At 45.9% G+C, this 10282-nt stretch overlaps 1 protein-coding gene across 1 annotated transcript; it reads right to left on the bottom strand.

Moving 5' to 3' along the window:
- Positions 1-1219: 1219 nt before the first annotated feature.
- On the bottom strand, positions 1220-6872 carry DRG1 (developmentally regulated GTP binding protein 1). The gene is made up of 9 exons (XM_074554482.1): positions 6711-6872; positions 6428-6551; positions 5480-5655; positions 5023-5092; positions 4304-4473; positions 3444-3574; positions 2810-2977; positions 1810-1932; positions 1220-1337 (listed from the first exon to the last, which is right to left on the bottom strand). Exons 1-9 carry the CDS (start codon positions 6750-6752, stop codon positions 1238-1240), a joined length of 1104 nt encoding a protein of 367 aa, XP_074410583.1. The 5' UTR covers positions 6753-6872; the 3' UTR covers positions 1220-1237.
- Between the last annotated feature and the right edge of the window lie 3410 nt (positions 6873-10282).

Below are 10282 nucleotides of genomic sequence, written 5' to 3'. Positions count from 1 at the left end.
TAGCACTGTTCCTGTGGCTAAGATGGAACCAGGCTTTGAGTTGAGGTGCAGAAAGCTTCAATTAGTGCAGGGGTGGGGAGGATCAGTCTGCTTTGACAAGAGTGACTGGCCTCACTGATGATCCAGGATGGAATTGCATTTCAATGTCACAGGAACAAGGCTCAGTGTATTAGAAGTTGGAAAACTTAGCAGCTCTAAAAAAGTGTGAGTGTGAGGAAACAGCAGTGAACCCCAGTCTCAGCACTGGCCTCATCTTCTGCCCCTTCCACTGGGGCTCATAACCCAAGCACCCTGCAGCAGTTCAGCTCATTTCTGCAGGGATTGAGAAAAAGTACAGGTGCAGATGCTGGGAGGGGAAGCAAGGCTTGGATGTTTCCTTAGCAGGCTGCAGAGCAGCCACTGTTCCAAGGCTTTAGTGCTTGAGTGGGTGTCTCTAATCACTTGGGCTTCTTTAATGTATAACAACATGAGGGGGAGTGTTTTTTATGCATCTAAATAAACAGCCCTATAATTAAACACCCCTACTTCCTTTTTGTAGGAGGGCACTGCTAGAGGCTTTGATAAGCATGCTTGATATAAGCTAAAAGCTTCTTTATTTATCTTTATTAAGCAACAGAGCCACTCTGAGCAATGTGCTTCTCTTGGGCACCTTCTTTATCGAGGCAGGAAATTCCGTAAGAAAACTTCCAACCTTTCAGTGATACACAGGCAGTAGCTCACTGCCACCAGTCCAAACAACTGAAAAAGCAACTGCTCCTGAGCAGAACTGCCCAGCTTCTCCACCACTGCAGCACTAATAATAGCCCTGAAGTATTCCAGGAGGAACACTTTCAGATAAAGGCAGCTGGGACTCTCCTCCAGCATTGTTTCATAAGATCCGATTCTCTAGCCTCTGCTTTTCATGTTTTGTTATTGGAACAAAATAATTCCTGATGTGTGAATTTTTTTTCTAATCTGGAAGGACACGGACATGCAGCAGAACCTTATCCCAGCAATCAAAGCTTCTTGTAAGATTTTGTCCTTGTGAAAAGTCATTTAACCAGAGTTTCTCATCTGCAAGTTCTGCTGGAACAAACCCCTGCAGTGTAAGTTGGCCAGAAACATCACTTTTACCATGCAGCAAGGTGCTGTAAGAAAAGGCCATTTCTAAATAAAAACTGGGAGAGGGCAGGGAGGGGTTGTCAATTACAATTAATGACAAATTTCAGGCACAGCAACAAACCATGTAAGAATAACTTTATTTCTTCACAATCTGAATAACATCCTCATCTTCAAGAGTATGGTCTTTACCAACTTTCTGAGGGTTGTGTTTGACAGATGAACCCCAGACCAGTGCACTGAAAGAAGAAAAATCAAATTTAAAAGGCTTAGAAGTGTGATATGCAAGTAGAACAGCAGCTATTTCTGTCACACAGCTAATACAGAAAGCAATGCTTCAGAGCTATTTTTGTTCTCCTACAAGTACCTGGCTGAGTGGTCGGTGTGAACCAGGCTGGAAACAGATCAAAACAAAGTCTGAATTTGTCCTGAGTGCCCCAGTGCATGGGACAATGGCTTGCAGTGCTCTGTTTAGTGCTACTTTTAAATAGCAACATAAATTTGTCTCCACAGAGGACATTCATGTAGCAAAGAGCATGAGGACATCAAATACAGCAGCTGAAGTGCTAAGTTTGATTATCATAGGCAGATTTATTCAATTTAACATTAAAAAAAAAGTCCTGGTATTTCCTTCTAGTTTAGAAGAGGATGAAATGTTATATTTGAAGGCATTATTTTCTGTTCTATATCTTCTTTTACAATAATACTTACTATTTAAAGTCTTTGATGAGATTTTTGTGGATCTTCATGCAGAAATCCTCCACAGTGGTCTTGCAGTAAGGCAGTACCACAGGAGAGGTGTAGTCTGGGAGCTGCCCTTTAGGTTTGGTGTAGCTGTAACACAGATGGAACCATCAGTCAGCACCAAAACTTTGCTTTTCCAACCCACCAGGATATTTCATCAGGGATTCAGTGATTTGCACGTGGGCCAGGTCCCACTGCTCCAGTGCTGCCAATGCAAAACCTTTGGGGAGCTAAGCTGAAAATGCCCCTGAAAAGGTTTCTCACCTGTGAGCTTTCCAAAGGTGCTTAAAAAAAGCCAAATGGCAAGAGTTGTTGGAAAAGATCATCTTTAGTATTATGGTTCCAACTTGCCAATTTTTTTTCTGGGAAAACCTCAACATATATTAGAAAAGGCACCTGCTGAAGTCAGCACAGATACCTAGACCACAGACACAAGGGATTGTGAAATGCCTTTTCACAATACATTCTGTATTATTACAAGCAGATAGATATAAATGTAAAATACAACAATTACTGTATTATGAGTATTAATAAACTCATTCACAAGTTCATCCAAAAATGCCCAAGAATTATGATGTAAACCTAGAATAACTTGTAAAAATATCTGAAATTCTAGATGAAGAACTAAGTTCTGTCAAGAGAGCATCCATGGGAAACTGAAAAGATTATTACATCTGGAATCACAGTGTTATCACAAAGTTTGACTAGAGTTCCATATTTTCAGGAATTTTTTTTAGATGTGCTTTGGTGTTGGATTCACAAGATTCTCCTTTCATTCACCTACAAATTCAAATCAGCACTTCTGGCTATCACACAACAGCTAAGATAAACTAAGCACAATTTCTGAGTTACAAAGCAAACACCAGTTGGTATAAAAACATTGTAAAATATTCCCCATCCATTCCTGAGACCTTTTTCAGTCTCAGCCATGCACTCAACTGCACAGAAAGCAGCAATTTTGACTCACATTCGGACTAGTTTCAAGTAGTCCCAGATTTTCTCCAGCAGATCATCAAAGTTCCAGCGATGATGAGCAGATATGGGTACACAGTGGGGTACTTTGTAAATGATATCTAGTTCTTCAATGGAAATTTGGTCAATTTTATTTAGGACATAAATGCATGGGATGTAAACCCTGCAAAGAGAAAGGAATTGTTAGAGCAATCTGACAGCAGCACACTGCAAAGAAAAAATGTTTTTAAAAAGCTTATCTCTATGCTGATGCCACATTGGTAGCTCAGCTTGTGTGGGAAGCAAAGCCAAAAGCCAATTCTTTTGTCTGTAACAGAGACTACAGGAGTGGCACAGGCAGGGAGCAAGAAGCCAATTCTCTTCTCTGTACTAGAGTGCAGGAGTGGCACAGGGAGGGAGCAAAAAGCCAATTCTTTTCTCTGTACCAGAGTGCAGGAGTGGCACGGGCAGGGAACCAAAAGCCAATTCTCTTCTCTGTACCAGAGTGCAGGGGTGGCACAGGGAGGGAGCAAAAAGCCAATTCTTTTCTCTGTACCAGAGTGCAGGGGTGGCACAGGCAGGGAGCAAAAAGCCAATTCTTTTCTCTGTACCAGAGTGCAGGGGTGGCACAGGCAGGGAGCCAGCAGTACCTGTTCCCTTCCACCACGTCGATGAGGTCGTCGGCGGTGGCGTCGCTGCGCAGGGTGACGTCGGCGTTGTGGATTTTGTACTCTGCCAGGATGCTCTTCACTGTCTCGGCATCCAGCTCACTCTGAGGACACTGAGCAGACACAGACACACACACAGAGTTAAGGAATGGCAGAGCTAACAGCCAAATCCAGCGCTACAGTTAACAGTGCTGTCACCAAGCAACCACTGCATGTGCATTACTAGAAAGAATGGCTGCATTTTAATTTATTGGACATGACTGATTTCAGCAGAGCTGGTCTGAGGAGAGGGAAAACCAGACCTAAATCCTTCATTTATATCACTGACCCACTGAGAGCTGCAATCAGACATTTCAGCAGTGCTTCCTTCCAGTTTGGGACCAGATACAACACAAACCCAAGTATCTTCTAGTTCAGAGACAGACAACTACACTTTAGGTGTCAGAGTGCAGAGCTCTGCCCTTTGCTATCTCTGGCCATTAAAGATTCAGGTAAATGGGGTGCAAGGCCTGAAACTCTGAGCAATCCTTCAGGAAGAACACTGTAGCCACCAAGTAAGAGGCAGTTTTTGCATGTTCTCCTTTGGATCTCAAACTTGTTAAGACTGGAAAGCCACCAAGTCTCTGTTTTGAGGGACAGGAAGTGGTCAGGCTCCAGGAGAGGTGTGGATAAAGGATACTTTCCTCAAGGAAAGTAACTGAGGGCAGCACAGAGCAGCAGTCCAGCTCCTAAAGAAGTCCCACACAGCTCAGCATGGTCCCAGACACACCATCAACTACAAATGCCTCTTTCTCCAAGCAATTTGGTTTTTAATTTTTGGTTAAAGAAAAGTTCCAACTTACTGTGGCTGTAAGGTTAATGCCTCCTTTATCCTTTTTTTTAAAGCCAATATTGGGGGGCTTACTATTCAGACGAATTCCAAATCCCTCCAGTTCATTCTCAATGATTTTCTTGTGGCCAAGGGGTTTCAGCACGTCCAGAACAATCAGAATGAGGTTACAGGTTCGAGCAACTGAGAACCAGAAAAACAAAGTCACCTCTCAAGAAGCATTCTCCCATAACCTGAGACAAAACAACCACGGAATGGCTCGTGGACTGATGGCACTACAAAACCCCTGAAGGCCTGGTTATTTTTAAAGCATATTGGTTATTTTTAAATACCAGGATGGAAGTTTATTGTGCTGGCCAAGCATCACTGACAGACAGATCTGTACATGCTGTAAGAATGACAGAGCTGGAAAAATCTTCCTGTCTCCATTCAGACACCAGACTGAGGACAATTAACTGGGTGAGGAATAAAACCAGCAGCCCTGTTTGGGATGGGATCACACCTGCCTGCAAACCTGGCCATGTGCCTTCACTGAAGGGTCAATGCAGAGCACAAACCCAGCAAGGACACAGAACTGAAAACAACAATATGAAAGCAGCTACTGCTTCTCAGAGACAGCTCAGGTCCAGAAACAATCCAGCTTTTTACAGACATCAGAGCAGTGAGTGAAGGCTCCATTCTCCTGCCCTGTGTTACAGGAAGCAGTGACTGGCTGCTGTCTCACACACTCACCTGCAATGACCTGCCGACCTCTGCCTTTACCATCTTTGGCCCCTTCAATAATTCCTGGCAGATCCAGCAGCTGTTTGTTCACAGGGAGGAAAGCATCACATGAGAAAAGCATTCTGCATTAAATCAATCCTACTTTTACCCTTCTAAACCAGCTGACTCTACTGCAAATCTGAACAGAGTATGACTGATCTGACTGTTATATCTTGTATTATCCCATGTGCCATACTGGTCCAGTGGAACTGATTATCTCATAGAGAATAATCAGAACTACCACAGCAACTTCTTCCCAGAGCAAACTAAAAAGCAGGGATAAATCCACACCTCATGGAAACATTTCCAAGGCATTCTCAAGCACTTTTACACATCACTTCTAACCTGCTGATGTCAGGCCAGACCACTGAACCCTAACAGCACAGCATCTGTACAGCCCATCCTGCCCTCAGACACAGGATCTCACCTGGATCTTTGCTCCTTTGTACCTAATGACTCCAGGCACAGTCGTCAGTGTAGTGAATTCATAGGCTGCCACTTCAGAGTACACACCAGCAAGATTACTTAGAAGAGTGGATTTCCCCACTGATGGAAAACCCACAAACCCAATGCGGGCATCACCTGTCTTGGCAACGTCAAAACCTGCAAATAAGGAGTAGAAATGTTTGTCTAATGATTGACATTTTCTATCTTCTAATGTTCTGGATAGCAGATACACATTATTTTTAATATTGCCTGAGCAAAAGCCAAGTAGGCTTTCCTAGAAGAAGGATGAGGGTGGGAAACAGATTGTTCACAATCTTTATTGCCTTGTATGACACCCTATGACATGTACCTGTCTAATAAAATCTTGGCTGCAAAGCTTCACAGTGGACTGTGTTTGACATCAGTGTAAGTGCAGCATTCCCTTTAAGCACTGCAGCATAGGAAATTCACACCTTTATATATAAAAACACGTGGCTGCTGCATGTAAAAACGTGCTTTTTCATGTAAAAGCCTTAAGATTTTTGCAAAGACTGTATGAGCCAAAATACAAAAGCACATTAATTTACACTTCAGGAAGTGCTCCAGCCCACAGCCCTAGGAAGGGACAGAAATCATGGTGAGAGCTGCTGTACCGGGTAGGACAAGAGAAAGCAAGGACGGAACAGGGTGCCCAGAGAAGCTGCGGCTGCCCCATCCCTGCAAGTGCGCACGGCCAGGTTAACCAGGAGCAGCCTAGCGAAGGTGTCCCCGCTACGACGGGAATAGAACGAAATGTTATTTAAGGTCCCTCCCACCCAAACCCGTCTGTATTTCTATGACTGTTTAGCAGATAACCTGACACGATTTGTGGGACAAGAGCCCCCCATCAGATCAGATCGATTTCCGTCCCACCTCCCGCACTCGGACAGCTCCCGCACACACAACGCACCTTCCCCGGGGCCGCCGCCGCCGCCTCCCTTGGGGGTGATGAGCTCCCGGCGCAGCTTGGCCAGACGGGCCTTCAGCAGCCCCAGGTGGTGGGCGGTGGCCTTGTTCTTCTGCGTCCGGGCCATCTGCAAGGGCACAGTACCGCGGGCTCGCACCGGGAGGGCTCTGCTGCCCTCGGCCCCTGCGCCACGCCCGGGGACAGGGCCCCGCCACTCCTCCACGGCGCTGCCCACGTCCCCCTCCCCGGCCCGAGCCCCGCGTCCGCCCCGTTCGGCGCTCGGTACCTCCGCCTCAATCTCCGCGATCTTGGCCAGGGTGCCGCTCATGGTGGCGTCTGGCCCGGCCCGCCCGGCCGCCCCTCAGCGCCGCCGCTCTTCCCGCACCGCTCGGGGCCGCGCACGCGCCCGGCCACCTCTCGCGAGAGACGGCGGCCGGGAAAGGGCGCGCGGCGCGCGCTGCCGGCTTCGCGCGCTGCCCTGAGGGGAGGCGGCGCAGCGCCCCCTGGGCCGTGTGCAGAGCGCGCGCCGCCTCACAGAAAGAGCGGGCAACGCTGTGAGGGGCGAGTGTGAGCGAGAGATGCCCGAGTGTGAGATCCGTGTGTGTGTGAGAGATGCCTGAGTGTGAGGGATCCGTGTGTGTGAGGGATCCGTATGTGTGAGGGATCCGTGTGCATGTGACATCCATGTGTGTGTGAGGGATCCCTGTGTGAGAGACCCGTGTTTGTGAGGGATCCGTGTGTATGTGAGGGATGCCCAAGTGTGAGGGATCTGTGTGTGTGTGAGACCCGTGTGCCTGTGACATCCATGTGTGTGTGAGCTCCGTGTGCCTGTAACATCCGTGTGTGTGAGGGATCCATGTGTGTGTGAGGGATCCGTGTGCCTGTGACATCCGTGTGTGTGAGGGATCCATGTGTGTGTGAGCTCCGTGTGCCTGTAACATCCGTGTGTGTGAGGGATCCGTGTGCCTGTGATATCCTTGTGTGTGATGGATCTGTGTGTGTGAGGGATCGTGTGCCTGTGAGATCCCTGTGTGTGAGAGAGATTCGTGTATCGCTGGGGTCTGTGCCTGTGAGGTCCATGTGTGTGAGTTTCGTCTATGTGTGAGATCCGTGTACGTTGATCTGTGTGTGTGAGATCCGTGTGTCGGTGCCCCGTGTCCGTGTGATGTGTGCGAGGCTGTGGCGGCTGTGGGAGCCGGCATGAGCCGGGTGTGCGAGAGCCCTGAGGGGACCCGGGGACGGCGCTGGCGCGGCTGAGGCGCTTGGCCGTGAGGGGCGGCGGGGCTGCGGCGGAGAGAGAAGCCCGGCTGGGAGAGAGGACGGTGCGAGCGGAGCCGTGCGCTGAGGCAGCGGCCCCGCGGGTGTGAGAGGAGCCGGGGGTCTCGCTGCCCGCGAGGGGAGGTGCAGTGTGCCCTTCCCTGGGGTTAACCCGGAGCAGCCTCTCCGCGGTCCGTCCCGCAGCCCGCCCCGCTCACAGCCAGGTGTGTATTTGTGCATTTGTGGCACTCCGCGCTCCGCAGCGCTGCCGGCCCGGGTGGCGCTGCCGCACTGCCCGCGGCGGAGCCTCCCCGAGCTGCTGCTTTGTCACACCGGGACTTCATGCCGGAGCTTTCTCACGGCTCCTTTCAGCCGAGTCCTGAACGTACCGCTGTGCCCCAGGGACATCTGTAACTCTGCTCTGAATGCAGCCTAATTAAATAGAAAAAGGATTTTTTTAAAAGGTCCCTTCAAACTTTAAAATGCCAAGCATTTACAGCGCCAGGCTGTTTCACAAGAAGCCAAACAATTGGATTTCAAATTAAAAGTATTTTTATGACATGGAAATACAGTTTAATAGTTGTTCAGGACTTCGGTTTCCAAGTTTGTTTCTGTGCCGTATTTTGTCTAAATTCGAATATTTATAGAAACCTTTTTGTCCATGTTCAGTATCCTTTCCAGGAAGGCTCTTCTATCTCAACTTACTGCAAAGTCTGTTTCTGTAGGGTGTATCTAAATGTAAAACTTAACTTTAGGAAAAAAAAAATGCCAAAAATGCACTTGCACTCTCCTGGTCCCATAGTGTGAGCACTTACAGACACACCTGCCACATCTTCAGACAGAATTCTGAGTTACAACTGACAACATTGAACTAACCATACAACAGTTTCCATGATAGAATTTTTATAGAATCATTAATTCTTCTTTTACTTGCAGTGAAAAGGGAAAAAAAGAGCGCTAGTGCAATGGGAACCACACTGCTATTTGTGGTCTCTGCCTCTGCATTTCCCTATCTGTCTCATTTTCATCAAGAAAGAAGCCTTTATTGTCATAAACTCTTTATAGTAGGAACTGTTATTAATATAAGCTTATACAGAGCTTGCTAAAATAGAATCTCGAATAAAATGGAATTGCTATTCCTGGGAATGCTAGTTCAGCTAAGCTAGGGTAAATATAAATTCACCTACCCTCTATATTTGTTCATGGTTTTCTAATTATTCCTTGTGAGCAATATCCTTTTCCAACATGGGACACAGATTTGACCCTGGTACAAATTTTTTCCTATTTACTTCAGATGGAGTTGAACTTCTCTATGCCTCAACTAAATTCAGCTATACAATCAGTCCACATTTGTGGTTCTTTTTAGTAAAAGGAAAAACACTGAGAAAAATACAGATTCTGAATGCTCAATCAGGAATTAAGATCTCCCCTCTTTTGTGCAGTAGGACATGGTTAATTCCAGAACTTATTGCTAATTGTTCTTACAAACCCACTCCAAGTCTCATAAACTGAGTCTAACTTAAAATTATTTTTCAAAGTGGGGGCTGAATGAACAAAGATGTCAATAAAGTACATGGTGTGAAACTTTAGTTACTGGCTGGTTTTTGTATTCCTGGTTTATGTTTCCATAGGGTTCTTAACATACAGCTGCTCAGTAAGCTCTTAAATTCTTCTTTTTCTCAGAAAGTTTCTCAAGCAAAGGGTATAAGGAATTTAGGCACCTAAAAACTTCTTTCAGTGTCGAGTATTGTCCTTAATTACCTGAAGGAAGAAAGAATTTCATTAATAAAGATAATTAGTCTGATTTTTGGTAGCCAAATTAACACTTTCTAATTGATTAGGATATTTAAAGTAGTTTATGTTAGTTTATAACAGCACCATCTTTTAAGCTTCAGAAAGGCTTGTTCAATAGAGATTGTTTCCAGGTTGTGAACATAGTAATGTTACTTTTATTTCTTGTGAATTTCTTTCTGCTGTGAATTTTTTAATCTAGAGGTGTTTGATGTGATATGGTGCTTAGAGAACAGGGTGGTTCTGACCATAGGAAATAAGGTGCAACAGCTGGAAAAATAACTGAAAGGTGGGTGCCTGGGAATGGATAAATGATGTCCCCTGAGGACTGCACTCAAAACTAGAAAATGATAAAACCTTATTAAAGAAAAAGAAAAAAAAAGTCAGAAAAGGGAAAAATCAAGGAAAATATTAATAGAAAATTTGGTATAATATCAGAAGAGATAAAAGCCCCCAGTAGAACCAGAGAGCAAATGAAAGGAGATGCAAGAGACTGAGATCTGCTCCAAAGGTTAATTGAGCTTTATAGTGGGCACTGATGGAAGATGGAGCATGTGAATTGCCATCTTTTTTTATTAAAATTTTTATTAAAATATGTATGTGTGTTTTTGAAATTGCAATCATTCCATGTAGGAAATGTAGATGAAGTGCAGCAGAGGGAATATTCCAAAGGCTGGAACTGGCACAACAGTCCCTCTCTCCTGGGACCCATTGCCTGTAATGTCAGATGACACAGAATGAAGGCTCAGATCTGCAGTAAAACTCACAAATGATCACACAGTCCTATGAGTGACTAACTGATAAACTGGG

This window comes from Zonotrichia albicollis, chromosome 18, assembly GCF_047830755.1.
Source record: "Zonotrichia albicollis isolate bZonAlb1 chromosome 18, bZonAlb1.hap1, whole genome shotgun sequence".
NCBI classification, from domain to species: Eukaryota; Metazoa; Chordata; class Aves; order Passeriformes; family Passerellidae; genus Zonotrichia; species Zonotrichia albicollis.
The sequence above is the reverse complement of the archived record's forward strand: the minus strand, read 5'-3'. Positions and strand labels throughout refer to the sequence as shown.

Excerpts from the sequence above, each read along its gene's own strand:
- DRG1 (XM_074554482.1), bottom strand. The coding sequence starts at position 6,752 with ATGAGCGGCACCCTGGCCAAGATCGCGGAGATTGAGGCGGAG. Across the intron at positions 5,093-5,479 it reads ACAAAGGAGCAAAGATCCAG|CTGCTGGATCTGCCAGGAAT; the intron begins GTGAGATCCTGT and ends GTGAACAAACAG. Across the intron at positions 3,575-4,303 it reads GCATTAACCTTACAGCCACA|TGTCCTCAGAGTGAGCTGGA; the intron begins GTAAGTTGGAAC and ends GTGTCTGCTCAG.